Source organism: Desmodus rotundus, chromosome 1 (assembly GCF_022682495.2).
Source record: "Desmodus rotundus isolate HL8 chromosome 1, HLdesRot8A.1, whole genome shotgun sequence".
In the NCBI taxonomy this organism is placed as follows: Eukaryota; Metazoa; Chordata; class Mammalia; order Chiroptera; family Phyllostomidae; genus Desmodus; species Desmodus rotundus.
This window is the reverse complement of record NC_071387.1, coordinates 121,960,512-121,984,581: the sequence shown is the minus strand read 5'-3', so window position 1 is coordinate 121,984,581 and position 24,070 is coordinate 121,960,512. Positions and strand designations below refer to the sequence as shown.

General features: G+C 50.3%; 2 protein-coding genes across 3 annotated transcripts; one reads left to right on the top strand and one right to left on the bottom strand.

Annotated features, from left to right (window-relative positions):
• The first annotated feature begins 16,788 nt into the window (after positions 1-16,788).
• Positions 16,789-18,080, top strand: PPP1R35 (protein phosphatase 1 regulatory subunit 35). The gene is made up of 4 exons (XM_024571603.3): positions 16,789-17,125; positions 17,206-17,458; positions 17,540-17,676; positions 17,781-18,080. Exons 1-4 carry the CDS (start codon positions 16,883-16,885, stop codon positions 17,952-17,954), a joined length of 807 nt encoding a protein of 268 aa, XP_024427371.2. The 5' UTR covers positions 16,789-16,882; the 3' UTR covers positions 17,955-18,080.
• Positions 18,081-18,834: 754 nt separating this feature from the next.
• On the bottom strand, positions 18,835-23,501 carry MEPCE (methylphosphate capping enzyme). Of its 2 annotated transcripts, XM_053930726.2 has the most exons (5): positions 23,323-23,484; positions 21,158-21,814; positions 19,830-20,048; positions 19,540-19,666; positions 18,835-19,415 (listed from the first exon to the last, which is right to left on the bottom strand). In XM_053930726.2, the coding sequence occupies exons 2-5, from the start codon at positions 21,419-21,421 to the stop codon at positions 19,363-19,365; spliced, it is 663 nt and encodes a 220-aa protein (XP_053786701.1). In that variant the 5' UTR covers positions 21,422-21,814; positions 23,323-23,484; the 3' UTR covers positions 18,835-19,362. The 2 variants fall into 2 exon arrangements, with proteins under 2 accessions (XP_053786701.1, XP_024427064.2); XM_024571296.3 differs by having other exon boundaries at positions 21,158-23,501.
• Positions 23,502-24,070: the final 569 nt, after the last annotated feature.

Genomic DNA, 24,070 nt, shown 5'->3' with positions numbered 1-24,070 from the left:
CTGCTGGCCACGACCCCGCTGAGAGCTGCCGAAGACTACACTTCCCAGTGATCCCTGCGGCCACGCTGGGTGGGGCTGGGCCCGGGATGGCCTCCAGGGATGGCCCCCAGGCGTGGCTGGTGGGCTGGGCTCGGTGGGGAAATGTCGGGCTTGCGCTGCTGGCCGAGCATGGGGCAGGTCCTGGCGATTTGGAAGGCGGTCGGCGACGTTCGGGATGGGGCCCCAGTGGGGGGTTGGGGCGACACGAGGGGAAACCGTGAAGCCGCACGTCCCCTCTCGAGCCTAGCTTACCCTCTTCTGGGGCCAAGCGAAGGCAAGGAGGACGGGATGGCAGCTGGGCCCAAGCCTAGGGGGCAGCAGAGGCTGGGAGGGGGATGGGGAGGGTGCGGATTGCTGTGCTGCTGAGTCTTGCTTACCCAGAGGTTAGTTGTTAGTAGCCCAGGAGCAAAGCTAGGGAATAGTGAGGAGGGACAAGGATGGTTTGCTGGAAGTGCTGATTCACTGGAAAAGTCAGTAAACAACCTCTTTCCTCCCCCTCCCCTCGACCCTGGAGCTCTTGGAGGGTTGGGGCCCACGTGCTCCCGTTTTCTTGGGATTCCAGTGGCCTTTCCCAAGAGTCCGGAGCAACAGTGGGCAGCCCCGCCCCACAGCTCTGCTACCCAGAACCTATTAGCTGTCCAGGGCACCTCAACACTTACAGCCACAATTAACATTAACCACCACTTATTAAACACCTAATATGACTATTCTAATACATCTTATTCTAAGTAATGCTTACAACAGCTTTATGATGAAGTGTTACTGCTTCCATATTTTAGAAAAAACTGAAGGGCAGATCATGTTTTCGTTCATCCAGCTAATGAGCCTAGCTCACACCAGACATGTTAGATACATGTTACATGTGTACACATAAATGTCATATAGCAGATGTTCAGTGTATAAGTAAAGCGGCTTCGCTGGGAATTAATCCTGAGTTCAGCCTGGAGTCAAAGCCTGTTTTCAGACTGATAACGCAGTGGCTCATTTCTGGGGCTTTTAATCACCAGTTACTGGTCACATCTCCATTATGTGCCAAGAAGTACTGGGGCCGAATAGGCTATGCAGGGCCTGTGTCCCAGCAAGCCCAGAGGTTTAATGGGTCTCAGGACTTTGGAATAGTACCTCACTGTCTGGGATCCACTGTAAAGCCCCTCTAGGTCACTAGAGCCAGGCCTGTCTTCCTATCTTCCTATTGAGGACCTAAGATTTTGACTGAGATTAGGGAAGGGTCTGGCCCCTGGGAGTCACTGGTAAATAGCATTGCAGGTAGCTACAGGCCCAGGAGCCAATCTGGGCTTGAGGCTATGGGCTTATGGGAAGAAACACTGCTCTCATTTTCCTTTGGCTTCTTCAGCATCTTGGGAGTGGGGGTGGGGGAGGAAGAAGGTGAGTTCATCCAGCAGCCAAGGGAGCTGCTGGTACCTCCTACCCCTCGAGGTCTCCCCAGACATGATAGAGCCCTGTCTAGGCTTGGCCACATGGGGGCAGGAGATTTGTGGGAGAGAAAGGGAGAGGATGGAAGAGGAAGGTCCATAATCCATCCCAGAGCCTTGGAGAAGTCTTGTGGTGGGGCCTGAGGAGGAACTTCCCAACTGGGAGAAAAGCATGTGGGATCTCCTGGGATGGAGATTTGGGAGAAGAATTCTTGCTCACTCCAGCCCTCTCCTGTTAGACAGCATTGGGGGACAAGGTGACCCCTGGGGAAACCTGCCTCCTGATGACAGTCTTGAGCAAAAATCCCACCTTAAAACACCTCTGTCACCCCCATTGCCATCCAACCCCAGAGACCTTCTCCCCACTGAAGCTGCTCGGATTCCATGGGACAGAAGTGGTAGGGCTATGGGTAGGCCCAGCTGGACCAAGGGTCCTTCTTTATTTTCAAAACTTACCCATCCTGTGAAAGAGAGGGTCCCTGGGAAATGTGGGGAGCAAAATGAGAATGCTGGTCTCAGATGCCCTGGCTCTTTTCCCAGTCCTAACCCTCCCCCATCACCATCAAATTTCCTGAAAATGTAAAATCTTTTCTCCTGCTTTTTTCCCTGAGATCCTCCTATAATCTCTTCATCACACAGCAAAGCATGCCACTCCCCTGCTTAACCCTTCCAATGGCTTTCTGTCATCTTGGAAAAAAATCCAACTGTTCCATATGTCTCAAATGCCCTTTTCTCAGCTCTTGGCATGGTGGGCATCTTCTCAGTCTGGATTCTGTACAGATGCCATTACATCTTCAAGGAGTCTTTCCCTGACCACCCAACTTCGACAATGGGAGAGACCCACCATCACAGTCATCCTCTATCTCACATTTTTTCACAGTACTTAACAGTATCTGAAATTATCATATTTACTTTCTTCCCTGTGTACTTGGGAGGCAGCAGTGAAATGCAGTACTTAAGGGCATGGGAAGTGGTTTGAGCTAACACTTCCTGGATGTGTAACCTTGGGGAAATTGGTTAACCTCTCTGAGCCTCGGTTCCTCATCTGTATGATGGGGACAGTAGTAATGCCTTATCACAGGGCTGTCATGGAGATCAGGACTATGATGCCTGGCACAACGTGGACACAGTAAATTCTAGCTGCTATTGTGGTAGTGGTGAAGATTTATAGTTTATGGCTACTAGCCCATGGCCTAAAACAGTGCTGAATTGAACCAGAAAGCAAACCTTCACCTAGTGTGTGGGAAGCACACTCCAACCAGCTGCCTTGCGGAGGGAACGCAGTTTAGGAAGTGACAAAGAATGCATGTCCAGTGAGTAGCAGGCAGGACACTTGACAGAGTCCTGGTCGCAGTATTACCACTACTTTACTGCGGCATCCCTGTCTGTCTCCCTGCTAAAGATGAGGAATGGCCTACTCTCTGTTTGCCTTTCCCTCAATGCCTCTGGGGTGAGTGGCTGCAGAGGGACAGATTTGGGAAGGCAGGTTCGGTCTTCTGTGAAGGCGCTGTGTGTGTACTGTCCAGTGAGATGTGGTGTTGGCTGGACTTGCCCAAGCTGGGGTAGATGAGGCTGTAAGAAGGCTGATCTCCAGGGCACAGGGGCTGTGTATATGACTCTTCCCTGGCTTCTTCTTTCCTCCTCTAAGTTTAAGACCCAGTTGTTTTTCCTTTATTGTTTGCTCTGATGATTTTTCTGCTGCATTGTGGGTGTTTTCTAGAGACCTGTAGAGTTTCAGAGCGTGCACTCTGGGCCCTGGCTGGTGTGTCTTAGTGGATTGAGTGCTGGTCAGTGAACCACAGGGTTGCTGGTTCTATTCCCAGTCAGGGCACATGCCTGGGTTGCAGGCCAGGTCTCCAGTGGGGGACGCACAAGAGGCAACCACACATCCATGTTTCTGTCCCTTTCTTTTTCTCTCCCTTCCCTTCTCTCTAAAAATAAATAAATAAAATTGATTTTTAAAAAATATTTTATTTATTTTTAGAGAGAAGGGAAGGGAGGAAGAAAGAGAGGGAGGAAAACATCAATGTTCAAGAGAAGCATCAATCAATTGCCTCTTGCACACCTGCAACCCAGGCATGTGCCCTGACCGGGAATCGAACCAGCAACCTTTTGGTTTTCCGGACAACACTTAACTCACTGAGCCACCCCAGTCAGGGTGGTATGTTCTCTTTAGTGAGATTCAGTTTATGTGCTTCGCCCATTTTCTAATTGGATTATTTATTTTTACTGTTTTTAATTTTTGAACTTTGAGTTTAAAAAATGTATTCTAGATACGTAAGTACTTTTTAGATATGTCATTTGCAAATACATTCGCACAGTCTGTAGCTGTCATTCATCTTCTCAGCAGGAAGGGCCTTTCTCAGAGTAAAAAAATTTTATTTTTGATGAGGCCCAGTTTATCAAATTTTCCTTTTGTGCTTTGTGTTTTGTGTGTTGTGTATTTGGGGTCAGGTCTAAGAACTCTTCCCTTAGCCTGAAGGTCCTGCAGATTCTCTCCTATGTTTTATGTGCTCTACAGTTCTACATGTAAGTCTGTCATCCATGTCGAGTTAATTTTTGTGTGAGGTTTAGGGCAAGGTTTATTTTTTGTTTGTTTATGGATGTCCAGTTGCTCCAGTAACATTTGTTGAAAAGACCATTCTTTCTTTATTGAATTCTTTTTGCACCTTTATTAAAACTCAGTTGGGTGTATCTGTGTGGGTCTGTGGGTCTAACCCTGGGCTCCCTGTCCTGTTCCACTAATCTGCGTGTGTCCTTCAGCAATACCACGCTGTCTGGATTACTGTTGTAATCTAACACTGGGTAGAGTTATTCCTCCCACTTTATTCTTCATTTCAAAAATCATCTTAACTCTTATTTTATGGTTTTTTCAAATATACAATATTATTATTGCCTATAGTTCATGCTGTACCTTCCATTCCAGGACTTATTTATCTTATAACTGGAAGTGTGTGCCTTTTGACCACCTTCGCCCATTTTGCCCACCCCTTACTCCTGCTTCTGGCAACCACCGATATGTTCTCTGTATCTTTTTAGTCCATGTGTAAGTGAGATCATACAGTATTTGTCTTTTTTTTTTTGCTATGCAAATATATTTTTGCATTTTTAAAATGGGATTAGAGAGATCTTTTTAGTGCAACTTGGAGCATGTCATCTCTTCTTTTAAGATCTTTTCGCGGTGTCCTGTAGCATTCAGGATGAAATCCAGACTTCTTACATCAGTTCCAAACTGTGGTCCCTGCCCCTCCCTGGCCTCATTGCTCTAGGTTTCACTTTTGGTTTCTGCCACTGTACTTGTCTAGTTTATTTCCTCTCTCCCCTGGGGGCCTCTGGGAGGTGGAGTCTCTCCTGCCTTCGACCAGGGTCTAATCTGACCTCATCCTTTGTCTGGTGGGTGCAGATGGGCAGAGGTCAGCAGGGTGGAATGTGCAGGGGGCAGGTAGAAACGTGGGAAGGCCCATCAGGGCAGCCTCTGAGCTAGGGGACCTGGATGACCTGTCATCTTGTGGCCCCAAGCTCCAAGTGGCACTGCAGTGCTCGGTGCCTGGTTGCCCTCTCTCTGCACCTCCCTGGGCCTGGATTGGGGGGGGCCCCAGCAGCCCTAGGGGGCGGCGGTGGAAGTATGTCCCCTAACAGGGAGGTGTCCCAGTGTGAGCTTGCCACTGCAGTCTGCCCCCTCCCTGAAGCCCCAAAGACATATTTGCTGATGGAGGAGCCCCAGCCTATTACCCCTAAACACTCAGGGCTGGCCAACAGTGGTGAAATGGGTCGTTGGTGACACTGGTTCCATGGGACAGTTGAATTTTAGTTAAAACACCTTCTCAACAAGCTAGTGAAACCGTGGTAGCTGGCCTCTCTCCCTCTTCCCTTCTCTCTGTATCAGCTACTCTTCTCCTTGCCCCGTCCACAGTCACTGGGGTACTCACTTCATAACCAGCGAGCTTTGCCTCCATCTCTCAATTTAGTCTGAAGCCCTGAGGCCCTAAGACCATCACCCCCATTTCCTAAGTCAGTAAATTGTGGCTTAGAAGGGTTCCCTAACTCCCCCAACCTACCGCAGTGAATGAGAGTGGACACAAGTCTGACAGGCCCAGAGCCCTTGTCACTGACCACTGCTTTTCCCACCCCCCAAAATTGGACCCAGCAGTCCTTCTTCCTTCTCTCCCAGAGCCCCCTCCTCCACTCCTCAGAGCCGTCCCTAACCATCATGCGGGTTGGGCACGGCGCGAGTCCTCCGTTGATGTAGATGTGTAGAGCCCCCCGAGGGGCAATATTCCATCAGGTGGCAGTAAAGGGCTTCGAGGAAGACGTACATTTTTCTAATTTGCACAGAGTAGCCCTTTGGGCTGTCTCACTGTCCTTTTAGCTCTATCCCCAAGTGTCCTCCTCCTCTCCCTGGCAGGTATGTCTGGCATCCTGATTGTCCAGGACCAGCAAGTTCTTCACAGAGCATGGCCCAAGGGATCTAATCTCTGGTGGAGTGATACTGCCTTGTGACACCTTGTGACACTGCTCCTCAGTGGGCCCTGTACTTATCAACAGGCACCTTCACGTGTGTGTGTGTGTGTGTGAAAGGTCACCTCATCCGCCAGACTGTAACTACCCCTTCCCCAGGTGAGAGTGCTTTGTGAGCAAGATGAGACTTGCCCACAGAATTCCTGGGGTGCACGGGCCAGGTGGACGAACCTTATGAGCCAGGCATAGTGGTCCTTCAAGCTGATACTACAGGGCTGAGGGGAGGCAGTCTCAGTGTTGTGGAACCACATTGGACACCCCGCAGATTTTGGAGATGGGGAGGTGGGATCTGGAGAGGATGGACCTTGTCTCAAGAGCACCAGGCTCATTACATGGATGGATTCAGCATCAAGTGGGGCAGAGATGAAGCTGGAAGTAGGGTGGTGGAGGCTGGCCTGGGGTCTGGAGAGGAGATGGAGAGGGAGGGCCAGTCTCCTGGAAGTGGAGGAGGGGAGGGACACTTAGGCTGCAATGGAGAAGGGGGAATACCCTCAGTCTGGCCTCAGGGTGGAAAGAGAAAGGAGAGGTTGATCCCATTGGAGAACCTGGTCTTGGCCCTATGTGCTGGCTTACCTGTGGGCGATGGCGGGACTCTCCTGGAATGCTGGGGCTCCCACAACTTCCCCCTTCCTTTATTTGAGCCTGTACCCTGTCTTACCTCAATTCCTCGCTCACTGGGTGACTCCCAAAGCACAGAACTTACTCCTGGCAGGGGAATCTGACCTGTCCTGCCCCTCCAGCTCTCCTGCACCCACTTTATGCTATACTTTTCTCTGCTGCCAAGGAGCAGATGATCTCCTGCATCTTTGACCCCAGACCTGCCACTCTTAATTACATCAGAAGACCTGCTGCTTCCTGCAATGCCTGTTGGGCGTGACAGTTGCGAGCATGCGGGCATGCTCTCTCTACCCACTCGTCCTGAGCTGTTACTGCCACTAGTTGGGAGTGAGGCTGGTGGAGGTTAGGTGAGGAGGACACTTTGGCTAATTGGGAGGGTTGCTGCTGGAGTGCTGAGAAGTGGGAGTCCTAGTCAGGAGGGAGGAAGGGGCTGATCACAGGAGGTGCCGAGGGGAGGGGACCAGCCCCTGGGTGGTGGCAAAAGACTTAAGTGTGTGTGTGTATGCTGTTAGGGGAGGGGATGTCTGGAACAGAAGCTGCTCAGAGATCTAATATAACTTCCCTGCTCCTCCTCCCCACTCCTTCCCCCCTTCTTTTACAGCTGAGGAGACTGAGGCCCAAAGAGAGAGATGGTGTTGCTGGGGAGAATCTTTCTGGCCCCAGGCCCAGTGCTATGTGGGATGTGAGTCCTTTGTCCTCCTCTTTGTTCCCTGGAAGCAGACTTGGGACCTGGACTACAGATGTGTTCTCTGTGAACCCAGACGTTTCTGTGGTCACAGCACTGGTAGAAAGACCTCTTTCTCCACCAAGTTCACTTCCTGCTGGGCTTCCAGACCCCACCTGCAGCCCCCTCTATTCCTCCACCCCAGAACCAACCTAGCCTGAACCCTTTGCTAGGGCCTTGTTGCCAGAGTAACAAGCCTTTCCCAGGCCTGGGATGCCAATGGGAAATACACTGGGTTGAATTACTGACACTAGTGGGAGAAGTAACTTGTAGGGACAGGCCTGGGCCCTGATTCCTAAGTTTCTGTCTTCTAAAACTCTGTGTCTGAGGCCTAGTAGTTGCCATGGCAACCCAGCACTTGCTGAACTTGACTGATGAATGGCTAGCTGTGTGGCCACCCCTTGGACCTTAAGATGTTGGAGGCCACTGGATGGGCATGGCTGGACATGAACCCTCCCGATCAACTTCTCTACACGGCGACCTCCTCCTAACCACTCCCCACCTTCCACTTTCCGGTGCTGACATGCTCTCCTTCCCTTCCCCCCATAGAGGGACTCTCAGCCAATTATTCCTCTAGAATCCTGACACCAGGCTTCCTTCCCTGGAACCTGCAACACTCCACCTGTCTCCCACCTCCCACTCTTCTTCCTCCTGCCGTCACCCATTTCCCTTGGCAGATCTCCAGAGCCTGGAGAAACCCTCTTAAGACTAGATGGTCCTTATGACCAAATCCTTCCTACCTCAGGGCCTCCAGTCCCAGCCCTCCAGGGATGGGGACATTGCCAAGGTGAAGCTGTGGGCAAGATCCTGGGGCACATGGTTGTCTAAGCCTGAGGTGCAACCCAGACCTTTCCTCAAGCTGTATTAGTTTTTTGGAGCTGCTGTGACAAATTGCCATCACCTTGGTGGTTTAGAACAATAGATATCCATTCTGTTACAGTTCTGGAGGGCAGAAGTCCAAACTCAGTTTCACTGATGCAAAAATCAAGGTGTTGGCAGAGCTGTGCTTTCCCCAGATGCTCTAGAGGAGAAACCATTCCTTGCTGTGTCCAGCCTCATGACTGCTGGCGCTCCTTGACTATGGCCGCATTACTCCAGTCTCTGCCTTTGTCACATCACCCCCGCTCCTGTATCAAGTCTCCTGCTGCCTCCCACTTATACAGACCTGATATCTTTGAGAGGCCATTATTCAGCCTACTATACCAGCCTTCCCGCAAATATACACACACTGGCGATAGTTTAGTCTAGGAGTTGAGCATCAGCCAGGAAAGGAGATGAGAAATGGGAGAGATCTTAGGACCAACACTAGTCCAGACTCTCAGGAGCCTCCAGGCAGGGGAGTGGGTATGGGGGGCAGGCAGGAAAGACCAGAAGGGATGACTGCATTTCTCCCCAAGTTGTGCATCCCAAATAATATTTGTGTAAAGATTTCCTTCCTGCCACCTGCCTGGCTCCCAGGTTAGGAAGTGCTAGGCACTGTGGGTAAGAGCCTGGGCAGTCAGACAGACCTGGGGGTTCACTGAAGCATCACCAATTACCAGCTGTGGTTCTCAAACTATGGGTCAGCATCATCTGCATCATCTGGAAGCTGATTAGAAATGCAATTTCTCAGGCAATACCTACTGAATCAGAGACTCTGAGGTGCAGCCCGGCATTCTGTGTTAAATAAGCCTTTCAGGAGAGCCTGACACGAGCTGGAGTTTCAGAACCACAGTTTTAGACCTCACTGAAAAAATACGCGGCCACTAAGACCTATAACAACACACTGTAACTGGTGGGATTTAACAAAGTTATGTATGTGAAGGACTGACTGCGGTGTTTGGGTCTTCAGAGCAGGTGCTCAGTAGGCACTTGTGGGATGAATGAAGGAATTCTAGAACAAGTAATGGGATAGAGTGGCATGGTTTTCATTCACTCAACAAACACCTACTGAGTTTTATGTCCTGCCTGTTTTTTTTTTTTTTTAATCCTTATCCAAGGGTATTTTTTTCATTGTTTTTAGAGAAAAAGGGAGAAGGAGAGAGAGAGAGAGAGAGAGAGAGAGAGAGAGAGAGAAGAATGAGAAAGAATGAGAGAGAGAATGCACAGCAAACCCACAATCTGGGTATGTGCCCTGACTGGGAATCAAACCTGCAACCCTTCAATCTATGGGAAGATGGTCCAAGCAACCGAGCCACATATGACAGGGCCTGCCTGAGGTGGTTTTAATGGTGATTCATCACAGTCCCTTACCTTGCCAGTTCCCAATTGAGGGGACAGGCAGATGGTCACAGTGCGGGGTGAGAAGGCCCCAGCTGAGGGATATTCATATGGGCCGAGGGAGCCCAAAGATGGAAGGAAGGAAATATTGTTGCTTTAGATGCTTTCACACATGCGTTATCTTTTAGATCTATGAAAACATTAGAGTGTGATCCTATTTCCTATACCTACTTGCTGTGTGACTTGTGCAAATCACTTGGCTTCTTTGTATGTAGATACAGTTCCTCATCTGTAAAATGGGACCAATGCTGTACAGGGTTTTGTTTGAAGCAGCTAGCACAAGGCCAAGCATATAGTAGGTCCTGAAAGTTGTTAAATCCTCCCCACAATTCTGTGACGTAGGAGTTAGCATTCACTTTTTTAAGTCTAGAAAGAGAGAAATATGTTAGAGCCCTAGGCCGAGGTTGGTTACTGCGATCTGGTTCAAATTGTGCACCACGCTGAGCTCCCTGGCAGCCAGGCCACGGATGAAGTGTGATGGTTAGCAGGAGACTCGCTTACTTACATAACAAAAGGAGACAGCTCAGCTCCTTGGGGGACCCTAAGCAGGGCTGCCCCTAGGCTGGCCTTCTCCACCTGCCCTCTTTTCACTCTTGCTTGCTCGTGGGTGAGGTGGTTGGGCTGCAGGAAGCAGAGTTGCTTTGGTGAAGGTGCACCTGAGGCACAAACCTGCTCAGATTTGAGGGGACGTAGGATCCATTCTCAAAAGAAGTGTCAAAGAATTTTTGGCCAACTTTAAAAAATGACCACATTCATCAAATCCCAAACTGTCAGAATCAGGGATAGTGTTTATAACCTGAAGAGTAGTTTTCTCTCATTCGACAAACATTTATTTTCTCTTTCTGGGGCAGACCTCATGCTGGGCTCTGGGGAACGTAGTTTCCCCTCCCCGGAGCAGAAATGGCAAAGGTGGTGTGGGGAGAGGAAGGGTGGAGCACCACACAGAGGCAGGTCCCCTGGGCTCTGGCCCTGGCTCTGTACCTATCAGCTGGTGACCCTGGGTCAGTTTTCTCATAAGTTTTAAAGTCCACTCTGCACTGAATGCCCAGGTTCTAGGACAGGGCTCAGCCTGTGTCCAGGCACCTCTTGGGGGCGGCCTGAGGAACATGAGGAGAATTTGGGTGGAGACACAAGCTGAGATAAAGGGGTTTGGAGGGCTGGCTCATGCCTTGGACAAGGGCGGGTGGGGGTCTGTAGAGGCTGGAGATCCCTGCCCTAGTAGTTTTGGGGGAGAAGAGTCCTGTTGCCCCACACAAACTTCCCAGAGTCTCAGCAGCAGTGGACACCAGCAGGCTCTGGGCCAAGTTCCCGTCTTCACCATCTCTTGCAGCCTCAGGACCAAGGCAGGACCTCAGAGCTTTGGTCCCTCCTCAGGTTTCTGCCCAGCTGCTCAAGATGGTTACTACTGTGACCCATAGCCCCAGCCTCTGGGGGTCCCTTAATAATGTCCCACCCCCAAATACCTTGTCTCTGCCACCACGACCCCTCCTCTCCTTCCCTTTCTCCCACCCTGTATTTTCCTGCTGGCTGTTGGCATTTGGTGGATGGTCCTGGGGTCACTGCAAAGAGCGGAGTCCAAGGCACTCAAATCCTTCTCTTCCACCAGCCACTCCCAAGCTGTGGAAAGACCTCACTGTCTAATTAGAGGTTTCCATGGAATCACCCTTCACCCCAGAGATCCCCCAATAGCAGGAGACCTTCCTGTGTGTCCACCCTCATAGAGTTACAGACTGCCTCCATGCCATTTTTTGAGATCTTCAGCATTGACTCCCTGCCAGGCAGAGATCTGTCCGGACCTAGATCCCAGCATAAGGTCAGCAGCTGGCCGCATGTCCCTCTGTGTAGTTAATTCCCCCCATCAATGGTCCAATTTTCCTGGCTTATGGCCATATCTTTGATGGCTGTAACCTCACCCACTCTGTTCATGGCCTCAATCCCCTTAAAGCTTCAGTGGTTTCGGACCAGCTTCTTCCCAGGGCATCTTTGGCCCTCAAAGATGAGGCCCAAACCAACTGTCATCAACCTTCTGTTCCCTGTGTTGACATCAAGAACATCCCCTTGTCAGCAAGCTCAGGACCTCAGTCCAATACTCCTCCCTTTGCCAAGCCTAGCTCCATTGAACTTTCAATACCCAACCCTGAAAATCTGTTTCTCTCTTTTCCTAGCTTCATCCAGTTTCCCCTTTTTTATTCTCTTCTCCGCCCAGACAGTGGCCAACTTCCAACCCTATTCCCTACTCTTAACTCTCCTTCATCCCAGAACCTGGCCTCATCCCATACCCCTGCAGACTCTCACTAAGACTCTCATCCCAGCCCTCCTGTAATCCTTTCCTTGGTGCCGAAGGGGCAGGGTCAGTGTACTGGCCTGCAGCAGACCTGTGTGCTCCTCTCTGAATCTCAATCTGTTCCTTCTGCATTGAGAAAAGGAGTGGTGGGCTCAGGCCCGAACTTCTGCTAGGGGGGTTACCTTAAGAACCCCTGAGATTATATAGGATGGGGGAAAGTACACTGTGTATGGCTGGAGGGTGGGTCAAAGCCATTGAAGGTGCAAGATCAGCCACTCCTATCCTCCAGGGACACAATGTGGAAGTGCCTCTGGGTTATGGAATTTGAGGCTAGGGTTCCTATAGAGCCTTTATAGCCATTAGCACAGTCAAGGCCTGGGGGGCAGTTTCAAGTTTCAGCTCCAACACTTCCAGTGTGACAAAGCTACCTCATCCTCCTTTAAAAAAAACAACCAGAAAATAAAAAGCTTTTATCATAGAAACATTCATATACACGAGGTGTGTCTGGAAAAGGTCCAACCATTGTTAATATAACCAGAAGGATTTGCATGATGTTGATGTAACCTGGCAGCCAAGGAGAGTGGACTGGATGCACATGTGTGAACAATCACTACTTCACTGTATTAGTCAGGGTGGGTGGTAGATGCCATTGAGTGAGCATGTGTACTGTGTGGCCATTGCATTCAAAATGACTGAGCGAGTACAGCAACAAAACTGCATCAAATTTTGTGTTAAGCTTGAACATTTCTCCTTGGAAACTATTTGGATGATTCAGAAATCTGCAGCTATGGGCAACAGGTGATTGGCAGCTTCATCATAACAATGTGCCCGCTCACACATCACTTCTCGTGCAGAGATTTTTGGCGAAACATCAAATCACCTAGGTGACTCAGCCCCCCATACAGCCCAGATTTGGTGCCCCGTGACATCTGGCTTTTTTCAAAACTAAAATCATCGCCCTGGCTGGTATAGCTCAGTGGACTGAGCATGGGATTCCGAACCAAAGGGTTGTGGTTCGATTCCCAGTCAGGGCACTTGCCTGCATTGTGGGCCAGGTCCCCAGTAGGGGGCAGGTGAGAGGCAACCACACATTGATGTTTCTCTTCCTCTCTTTCTCCTTCCCTTCTCCTCTCTCTAAAAATAAATAAATAAAATCTTTAAAAAGATCATCTTTGAAAGGCAATAGATTTAAGACCGTTGATTAGATTTAGGAAAATATGATGGGGCAGCTGACGGAGATTGGAAGAATTATGTGAGGTCCCAAGGTGACTACTTTGAAGGGGACGGAGACATCACTGTCTTATGTACAATGTTTCTAATATACAGTAATGTCTCTATTTTTCACAGTACATGGCTGGATACTTTCTGGATAGACCTCGTATATACGAAAATAAAGAAAATGTTATAATAAACCCCATGTACCTATTACCCAACTTCAATAATAATCCACATTTGGCTAATCTGGTTACCTCTATACACCCACACCCATACATTGCCCTTCTTCCCAACCTCAACATTAGTTTTAATTAAAATTTTTATTGAGATCATTGCAGAATTCACAGGGACTTATGAAAAATAATACAAAAAGATCTTAACACACTTTCCCCAGTTTTACCATATAGCAATGGTAATTGCTATAGACTGAACATTTGTGTCCTCTCAAAATTCATATGTTGAAACCTAATCCCCAGTGTGTTGGCATTTGGAGGTAGGGCCGCTTTGGAAAGTGATTAGGTGCATAGTGCCATTATAAAAGTGTCTCCCTATGGGGGAGGCAGGAAGGAAGAAATGCCTCTGCCTTCCTCAATGAAGAGAGAAAGAGAGAGAGAAAGTGGGGGGGGGCTCTCTTGTCTCCTTCTACCATGTGAGGACACAGTGAGAGTCCAGCTGTCTCTGAACCAGGAAGTAGGCTCTCCCCAGACACTGAATCTGCTGATGCCTTGATCTTGGATTTCCCAGTTTTGCGCTTATAAGATTTGTACAGTGTTATAACCTGTGTAGGGTCTTGTATCCATGGCAGTAAAGGAAGCAAACAGTTCCAACACCAAAAGATCGCTGGCGTTGCCTTTTTATGACTACACCTACATCCCTCCCGTCACCGCTTCCACTTAGTCCCTAATATTTGGCAACCACTAAGTTTGTCTTCCATTTCTAAACTTCTGTTCCTTCTAAAATGTTATATAAGTGAAACCACACAGCGTGTAATTTTGGGGGACTGGCTTTTTCCCCCTTCAGTATAATAACCTGGCAATTCATCCACGTTGTTGTGTGTGTCAACAGTTGTTCCTTTTGATTGCTAAGTAGTATTCTATCATGTAGAAGTACCGTACTGTAACTCTACCTGCTGAAGGACATTTGAGCTATTTCCAGTTTCTGGCTATTATGCATAAAGTTGCTGTGAACATTTGTGTATAGGTTTTGAAATGCCTATATGGAATTAGCTACCACAATCTGGGAGCCAGGAGTGTTTATTGAGTCCATCATCATTTCTAAGGGCTTTTCAGTGGACGGAATTAGAATATGCATTTTTTAAAGAATCCTCATCCGAGGATATGTTTACTGATTTTTAGAGACAGAAGAAGAGAGAGAGAGAGAGAGAGAGAGACATCTATGTGAGAAACATCAATTGGTTGCCTTCTGTATGCATCCTGACCTAGGATTGAACCTGCAACCTTGGTATGTGCCCTGATCGGGAATCGAACCTGCAACCTTTTGGTGTATGGAATGACCCTCCAACCGCACCATCCGGCCAGGGTAGATATGCTTTTTAATTTAAGCCATGAGTTCATACAGATACTTCCTAATTAAATCAAGACTACAAGGAATTTGTATAAATCAGATTTTAGATCTGCATCTTTTTTCCTGTTCTAATACAAATCGACATAATTATTTTCCCCCAATTTTTTATTGTGGCAAAATATGCATGACATAAAATTTATCATGTTAACCATGTTTAAGTCTACGTTTGTTATTAAATATATTCATAATGTTGTATAACTATCACCACCATTCATCACCATAACTCTTTTCATCTTGTAAAACTGAAACTCTGTATCAGAGATTTTCAACCGGTGTGCCACAAGAATTTTTAAAACACGTAGTACCTGACTATTTAGTCAGGGGACCTGACCTCTTTTCCTTTAGACTGTCAAATAAAACGGCAACAGCCAACCTAATGGTAGCTGTCCAGAGTGAATAAATCAAAATTATGCCTATTTTTGTCAGATCAGCAAAAAATGTATAGTTTGGTGTGCTGCAGAATTTTAGGAATTAGTTTAAGTTTGTCACGAGGTGAAAAAGGTAGAAAATCGCTGCTTTACACCCATTAACTTCCCATTTCTCCCTCCTCCTCCCCGGCACCAATTCTATTATCTGCCTTTATGATTTTAACTACTTTAAATACCTTATATTAATGGAATCATACAGTGTTTGTCTTTTTTGACATTCAGTAGTTTCTATACTATACTAGTTTCTATACTAGTTTCAGGTGTACAGCATAGTGATCAGACAACTATATAATTTATGAAGTAATGTCAACATAATTGTGTTTTAGCCTACACTACACATTTCACCTATTCCTGACAATATGACTACTGAATACAATTTAAGATTTTATGGCAATTTTTTAAATGGCAGTTGATTTTGTCCTTAGGGTATATCTTTGGATGTAGTTAAATCAGTGTGTTTTCAAGTCATTCGGAAGAGGTGGCCCTTCTCTGCATTTCGGCCACCAACTAGACACACATTTAGTTTCATGTTTCCTTTTACTTTCAATCTTTAGGGTCTGATTTAAAAAAATTAATTTTTATCACACAATCATGCCAAACATAGGTTTCCGCAGTCAAATGAACAAAACAAAGTATATTCAAAGTCTTGCCTCTTTTCCCTTCATTCTATTCTCTCCTTTCCAAGTTAAGTAACCATTGAAATTTTTAAATGTTATATACTTCCATTAAAAAAAAAGTTTTTATTTACATTTGTAGCTCCCCACTCCCTTTTACAAATGAAGGAATGAGCTTACTTTCTTACTACTCACTTCAGCGGGTAAGCCTCAAGCGTTCACCACTGAGATCCTCGAAAACTTCTTTTGTAAAACGAGGGCAACGCTCTCCATTCTATCTGATCTTCCACAGCATTTCTCGGGAAGATAAAGGATGTGAAAACTCTCAAACTAAAAAGTGGTATACAAACATGCCTGCTGAATTATTAACTCATTTTTGGTAGATCCTCGGAGTCCTGAACCCAAGAACAGAGGTTCTTAGAATTGAGAGGACCTGCACAAGGAACATAGGGAATGAGCAGACCTTCTGGTTTGGAGTCTAGGGGTTGGATAAACCCACGAAGCCCTTCTTTTTAAAAAACTGTTTGCAACATACAAATATTTTTATAAAGACGAATAGTTTAGGAGACCCACGAAAAGGAAAAAGTCAAAAAGCCTCATGGCTGAGTGAGGCAGTTAACGCTCAGGTAACCACAGGGCAGGAGGCTGGGGTCCGCGAGCCCAGCACGCAAACTGGGAGGCACTGTTCCGAGCTCGGAGGTGACAGAAAACCTGGAGATGCTGTGAAGTCACAGAGTAGGGAGGTCCAATACAGGGAAGCTGGGCAGTTAAGTTAAAGCTGTCCTGTTTGGCATCCCAACAGGGAGGGCTGACACATTCGGGACTCCAGCAGAAGCCAGGTGAAGATTTCGATGGGCAAGGACACCATGTCGCAGATTTCGCAAGGAGAAATGGTGCTGATGAGGATCCGTAGAGCTTCCACAGGTTTCAGCCCTAAAATCCCGGCCTAGGGGTGGAGCGGAGGTTGCAGGGTGGGGCGGAGGTTGCAGGAAGAAGCTCGCTAGACAGGGGGAGGAGCAACGGAAGTGGCGTTTAGGAGTGTCACTTGCGTAGGGACTAACGGTTTCCGGTAGCGGTGTCTGGGAGGAGCCGGGAAAAGGGGGTGTGAGCACCTGGCCTGTGACCCTTGGCCCCTAGCAACCCGTTGCCCCTGCAGCTTGTCCAAGATGCTGGGCTGCGGAGAGTCAGAGATAGAGTCAGAGATAAAATTGGTGAAAGGGGAAGAGGCTGTGGCGGCCCCGGGACCACCTCCAGAACCCCGCGCCCCGGACCCCGGAGCCCCAGTGCCCGAGCCTGGCCTGGACCTGAGCCTGAGCCCGCGGTCCGAGAGCCCCGAGCGGCAGAACTGCAGCCCGAGGCGGGAAAAGTGGGGGGCAAACCAGCGGGGCGGGGCCCGCAAGGGGCGGCAGGTGAGCTGGCGTAAGGCCTGGCCGGCAGCCCGCCTACAACCCTGCACCCATTTCTTCACCAGCTTCCTCTCTGCTACCAGGTCCGCTTCCGCCTGGCGCCGCCCTCCCCGACCCGGTCCGAGCCGCTGCCGGTCACCGCAGCACCGAGCGAGAAGCCCGCAGCATTGCAGGACCTGGGTGCTCCAGCGCAGCACAGCAGCCTGGCTTTGAGCCTCGAGCTGCAGGCTGCGCGGGCCGCAGCCACGGGCCAGTTCGATGCTGCAAAGGCCGTGGAGGAACAGCTGAGGAAGTCGTTCCAGACCCGCTGTGTCGTGGAGGAGAGCGTAGCCGAGGGTGAGGGGGGGCAGATGGCCGGCCAGGTGCGGGAGTAGGGGTGAGAGGCGCGGCTCACCCTCCCTCCCCCTGCGGTCTCAGGGCTGAACGTGCCGCGCTCCAAGCGGCTTTTCCGGGACCTGGTGAGCCTGCAGGTGCCGGAGGAACAGGTTCTGAATGCTGCGCTGAGAGAGAGGTTGGCGGTCTTGCCAATCCATGCTCGAGCCCCGCCCCCAAAGGTGAGGGATTTGGACTGGAATCCCCTTCGGTGTTCCCTGCCCTCTTTTGCCGCGGGTTCTCCTCTCTCCAAGTGTAACCTTGCTTTGGACTCCAATTCCAACAGGAGCCACCTGGGCCAGGACCAGACATGACTATGCTGTGTGACCCAGAAACATTATTTTATGAATCTCCACACCTGACCCTGGACAGTCTGCCCTCTCTGCGACTTCAACTCCGGCCGCGCCCTTCAGAGGATACCTTTCTCATGCATCAGACGCTGAGGCGATGGGAAGTGTAGACCTGGAGGTTCACAGAATTGCTGTAGTTAATAAGTATCAGAATAAAGTGGTTTTGCTAATAAATGGGACTTTTCTTGGCGGCTTACAGTGGGGTCAAACCACAGGTTGGAAGCTGCCTGAAGTTTTTTGGGCTCCCCCTTTTTTTTGAGGAACTAGGTAATGACAAGTATAAAACACTGGTCAAAACCGGGGTTTTAAATACCCTTCCCCTATCTTCCTGACTAGTCACACCTACCACCTTTGTTTTTGGTTAACACTCCACTTGTTTCTTTGCACTACTTGTTTCTGATCACTTTAACAGGTGGGTCTTAGCCCACCTGATCTGGAGAACCTGCAAGGTAGCTACGGGCACCTAGTTATCTAAATTATCCCCTTTTACCTTCAAAAGCCTTGCCCATCTTTACACCTGACCAAAGAGTACTCATTATTTGTAGAATGTCCAAAGCTCCAGGGACACTTGACAAGCTGAAGAACTACATGTTAAGTTAAACTGCTTATTAGACTGGCTCCACAGCACCCAAACAGGAGGGTGCGTGTCGGTAGGTCCTATAGCAGGGAGGTGGTCTGATCCAAAGTGCCTTTTTCCAGCTTCACTGTTAACTTCCAAAGTTAGCCTTCTGCCAAAACTTCCACAAAAAAAATTTTCAATGGGCTTTCATTTCAGAGGTGTGGGGGAAAACTTCAATTTTCACATTAAAATTTGCATTATACCCCTTTTTCCTGACTAGGGTTCTATACAGTTATGTGTAGATCTGGCAATCCATTATCTTCCCAACCAATGAAAAAACCCTGAAACTATAGTTTGGGCAGAGAGGAGGCACAGGTGGTACTGGCAGGCACCACCCCTTCCCAGCAGCTAAAAATGCTAGACATAGGTGTGGGGCAACTGCCCTAAACAAGTTTATTGTGCTGTTCTTACATTCGAAACCCAACCCCCTCTCCCAATGGGGGACAGCAGAGGGATATTCACAGTACCTGCGTGCCTCCCCACCAAGCTTCCCCCTCTTAGGCCTCACTCAGTCCATCTATCCATAGTCCACTGAAACGTAGCTAGGGACAAGGGCTGAGGAGAGTGAGAATCTCCCCTCGGAAGAACAGGAGGAAGAGGCTAGGGAACTTGGTAACTCCCACCTCCTGTGCCCTAGGAGAACAGAGGTCAGCAAAACAGTCCATGCCATCCAGCCCAGTGGGCTGGAGGAGAGGAAGATGGTAACCCCAGCACAGCTGGGCTTGCTGCTTAGGTACCAGAAGTATAGGGAGGAGGCTGGGGAACAACATAGGATAAGTTTTCTGTGCAGATCCAAGAAAGGAAACTTTTTGGAGCCAGAAAGGAAAGACTGGGATACTTTCTCCCAGGTCCTTAGGAGCAGCAGGCAGTTTCTTGACACACTCTCTTCAGGGTGCCGCTCAGTGGCTGGGGGAACGGGCCTTGTGGAACAGGTACACAGGACGCTGGAAGCCTGAGAGAAGAGTATGCAATCAGGGGGGTTTGGCAGGACTTCATGACTCCACAGGGTCTGTACCCTCCCCGCCCAGAGCAGGACCAGTCTTCCTTCCTCCCCGAACAAAATAAGCCAGCTTTACCTTTGCAGGTGTTGTGGGGTGTGGCTACAAGCTCATAGCTGGAGAAGCCCACCTCTGGGGATGTCAGGTAGGAATTGAACTGCTCTGGCTTCAACTGGATTCGATAGTAGTTCTTGTAGGTTGTTTCCTAGGGAGAAGAGCAGGGGACCATTTCAGCTTGCTGCCTTCTCCCTTGATGGAGAATGATGCTTTGCACCTTGTTCAGAAAATCCTCTTTGTGATTCCTTGAGGACTTTCTTGCCTTAACTAAAGGAAGGATACCCCCAATTTCCACTGAAACTCCAACTCACTGTGAGAGTCTTTCTCTTGCCGTAGGATGACCAAGGTTGGGGTTCCAGGACCAGGATACCCCCAGGGCGTAGGTGCCGGTAGATCCGGCGAAACATGCGCTTCAGCCCCTCATCTCCCCAGTTCAGATGCACCCACTTGGTGAGGCTGAGGCAAAGCACCACATCATATTCGGGTTTTTGGGCCTCCACCAGCTCATCTCGATCCAGCACATAGTTACCCTGAGGGCAAGAATTGGGGATCAAGGTCAACAGACACATTAAAAGCACCACTGCCACCCACACAATTCATATTATAGCCTCACTTTCACCTTCGGCCACAATCATCTGTGATACCCTCAGTCTCATTTTCTTGTATGATATTGGTAAACCAAACAAAAGGAGCCTGGGTAGTTTAAAACTGAGCAAAGTATCCATGAGATCTCCAAAGTTGGGGGTGAAACTGCAGAGAAAGAATGCTGGAGTTCCTCCAAGACCCTGTTCATTAAGCTGAGCGACTCAATGTTATACAAAGGGACCTAACTGCTGGTTCCTTCTCACTAGTTAGGGCTGGCAAGGTTTCAGCCTTGTTCTTTCTTCCTGAGAAGTGAAGAGCTCATCCCTTAGAAAACCTTTTCCAGATAAGCTCATTACCATCCTCTGGAAAGTCCGTTTTTCCATTACTACTGCAGATGATCAAAATGGAATGTTCTATGAGGAGCTATGTGGGCAGCGGTTAGACTGAAGACATGTTACCCTCCCCTCCCGCAGAGGACTCTGACTCTTCTCCATTCCAATCTAGGGTCAATGTGGAGATGATCCAAGGCCAATCAACTTAGGTTCCTGACCAATGACACTCTTCAACCAACTCTGTATCTAATGCAAAGTCCCTATCAAAGGACAGAAACTGTAAACATTAGCCTCGACCCTACTTCTACCCCTACCCCAAGACATTCCATGCCTGATATTAATCCCTCACAAACCTTCAGTTGGTTGGAGGGCAAGTTTCCATCTGGACCAAATCCTCTACAGACCATCCGCAGTAGCCCCCAAGGAACGACAGACTGGTCTGGATTACAGTCCAGGCAGGGAGCAGGGCAAAAGGAGTCAGATCCCATTTTGGGGACAGCAGTCATGTGAAAGGAGCCCTGGTAGAGTCCCCACCTTTCCACATTATAGGAGGAAAGAGACACCCAGTGGAATTAGTTGCAGACCCAGACCCTTCTCTTGAGGCTCTGGCTCTCTGAGTGAGGACTGCATGCACAGAAGCCCCTCGGGCTCATAATGTTCTCCTGCCTCATTCTCTTTTAATCTCATCCTCATACCTGGCCCCTATCCCAAGACCCTCTTACCGTGACGAAGACAACATTGTTGGGGAAGACTGATGTGTCTGCTCCATCCAAGGGCACTTGGGGTGCAGCAATGGGACCCCGGCTGGCCGTCAGTGAGGCTGGGAAGCAGCTCCTCTTTCGGATGGCTGTGGTCCCTTCCTCACTCTCTGGCCCTGGGTCCCCCTCAGAAGTCTGGGGTGGCAGACGCAGCTCCTCGGACAAGTAGTGTCGGATATTTTGGCGGGCCGAGTGGATGAGCCGGGGGTCAATATCCAGGCCTACCATGCGGGATGGGCCCCACTTACAGGCAATGCTCAGGGTCAGATGGCCCACATTGCACCCCAGATCCAGGACGTCCCGATCCCGAAACCACTCTGGCTTCAACACCCGAAGGCGACCATCCTCACAGGAAGGATTCCGGTACCCATAGTACTTGGTATAATTTCCATATTGGAACTTGCGCTGTTGCTTTTTGAAACCTGCTGCAGGTAGTTGGTGGAGATGGTGGCGACCTCCCCCACTCCCTCGGCCCTTTTCCTTGGGACCCTGGCCTCCACCCCTAGCCCCTGCCTCTGACTTGCTGGAAGTCCTGCGACGTTTTCGATGTCGTGAGGAGGAAGACGGGAGTACAGAGGTAACTGAGGCAGCTGGAGGAGCTGAATGGGAGCCTGAGGAACCCTGTAGGGCAGATGGAAGGGGAGACACGACCTCATCCCTGCAGTTGATGGCTGTGTTGAGTTCATAGGGCTGGGGGGCATCCCGGTTCTGGCCCCTATGCCGCTGCTGCTGTGTGGTCCCCTCCCCATGGAGTGAGGGAGTGAGGGGGGCTGTGGGCAGCACAGAGTGGCTATCATTCCCTCCAGTTGCCTGCTGCTGCTGGTGGTGCTGTCCCCGGTGTCTATGCCGCTTCCGACCAGTCTTGAGCGGTGAAGCAAGCACTACTTGGGCCTCATCAGTGCAAGTATTGAGACTGAGCGGGTCAGTAATATCTTTGGGGATAAGAATCTCCACTGGATCTCGTCCCTTGGCCGGAAGTGGGGATGACTTAGGGGTCTCTGCATTGAGTGCGCGGCTCACTTCCTCATCCAGAAGACTATTCAGGTTCAGTGGATCAAAGATATTGCCCCCCAGGAGGAAGTTGGAGGGTAATACAGAGTCACAGTCCGAATTAACCCGCCTGCGCCTCTTGAAGGCCGGATGTTTGAAGCCTCCACCACCTCCCCCTACATTGCAGCTATTTCTCCTCTTGCCCCCACCTCCCCCAGGGGGCCGGTGGGGCTGATAGCCATTACGGGGTCGAGGCGGGGCAGGGGGGCCCAGTTCTGTTCCACCACCTCCCCGTCGCTCCTCCCCCACGTCCGGGGGAGCGGCCCGCCCGTGGAGATCCGACAAACGGGCCTCCCCCTGCGCCTGGGGGCTGCCCCCTCGTTGCTGCTGCGACTGGCCACCCCGAGGAGTGGATGTAGCCCCAGGGCTCTCCTTGCAGGACCCAGAAGCCGGGACCCCAGCTGAGTGTGCGCGCGGGCCCGGCCCGCGCTGCGACCCGCCGCGGAGCTCCCCGGAGGCGGCCTCTCGGTGCAGTTGCACTGAGGGGCTGCCCCCTCCGCCTGACTCCTCTTTTAGCGGCGGCGGCGGGGCAGGGACCAGAAACAGCTCCTTCTCCGCCGCCATCTCTATCATTTCCTCCCCTTACTCTGACCTAGTCGAGGGCTACGAGGGGGAACCAGGGAGCTTAGTCCCCCTCCTTAGACCCCGCTCCCTTCCCCCCCCTTCCCGAGTGCGCGCGCAGCTCTGCTCTCCTCGCCTAGTCTCGCGCCCAAGCGCCGCCCCCGAAGCGCGCCCCACTCGCCCGCGAGACCAAAACAAGATGCCCGCGACACCCGAAGAACTCGAGGAAGCAAACGCGCGTGCGCCGACCCTTTTCTCCTTTACCACTACCGCTTTGCCGCGAGCGCGCAGTACTGGAGCGCGTTCCTCCCGTCCCAGAAATACGCATGCGCAGTCTGCCACCACCCTGGTCGCGCGCGCATCCGAGTACAAACCAACTTAACGGCTCCGGGAGTTTAAATATAGCCCCCCTCAATCCTCCCCAAAAGCCCACAACCCCAAACTGACACCCGACTTCCCTTCGCAGCTATGTTCGTGCCTACTGAAATCCTTTGTCTCTGCCGCGCGAACCCACCCACCGTAGGCGGGGGACGGGGAGCTGGTGTGAAAAGGTCTCCTTGACACCCGACCCTTGTTCCTGAGGAATGAGTCTCAGCGGTCTCCGCCCGGCTCTAAACCCAACAACCTCTCTACCCCGCCTCCTTCCTCCCCCTAGTGGGAAGCGCCTGCGCACACCCTTTTGGGCTTGCGCGGGTAGGAGCAGCACGTGCTGGAGATGACGCCCCCGCCCTCCCGTCCTAGGGGCGGGGACTGTTACGTCGCTTCCCAGGTTTGGTACACGTAACTTGCGTCAGCACGACTCCGAGGGGCCTGGCTAAGGAACAAGGTGGTCCTCATGAATTATTCATTATCTGGTCGTTCCCCTTAGCCCACCTACTTAGGTTTTCGTAGGGGCGAAGTGGTGGACATTAAAAGTAGAGTAAAGGCAAGGACGTTGTGTACTGACCGTCTTCCAACGAACTATTCTAGTAACATACGATAGGTCATTATAACTCACCCCCCCCCGAAAATATTCTCTACTGAACTGGAAAAACAAAACATCAGCACCAAAACAGCCAATGTGGTTCAACCTCCTCTTCCTCAGACATGGCCGAGTTGTTCTCTCCAGCCTTTTCCAAAGCGCAATCACCTGGGGGCACCACGCCCTTACCTCTGCCTCCACACCCAAAGCCTCCACACCAACGCCTCAGCCCACCACCCAGCGCCTGCGCTCGAGCCCCTAGCCCGCGGACTGCGACCCTACAACCATCACCATCCCGCACGCAG

Excerpts from the sequence above, each read along its gene's own strand:
- MEPCE (XM_024571296.3), bottom strand. The coding sequence starts at position 22,816 with ATGATAGAGATGGCGGCGGAGAAGGAGCTGTTTCTGGTCCCTGCCCCG. Across the intron at positions 19,667-19,829 it reads GCAAGAGAAAGACTCTCACA|GAAACAACCTACAAGAACTA; the intron begins GTGAGTTGGAGT and ends TCTTCTCCCTAG. Across the intron at positions 19,416-19,539 it reads ACCCCACAACACCTGCAAAG|GCTTCCAGCGTCCTGTGTAC; the intron begins GTAAAGCTGGCT and ends CTCTTCTCTCAG.
- PPP1R35 (XM_024571603.3), top strand. The coding sequence starts at position 16,883 with ATGCTGGGCTGCGGAGAGTCAGAGATAGAGTCAGAGATAAAATTGGTG. Across the intron at positions 17,459-17,539 it reads GGAGGAGAGCGTAGCCGAGG|GGCTGAACGTGCCGCGCTCC; the intron begins GTGAGGGGGGGC and ends CTGCGGTCTCAG. Across the intron at positions 17,677-17,780 it reads CTCGAGCCCCGCCCCCAAAG|GAGCCACCTGGGCCAGGACC; the intron begins GTGAGGGATTTG and ends CAATTCCAACAG.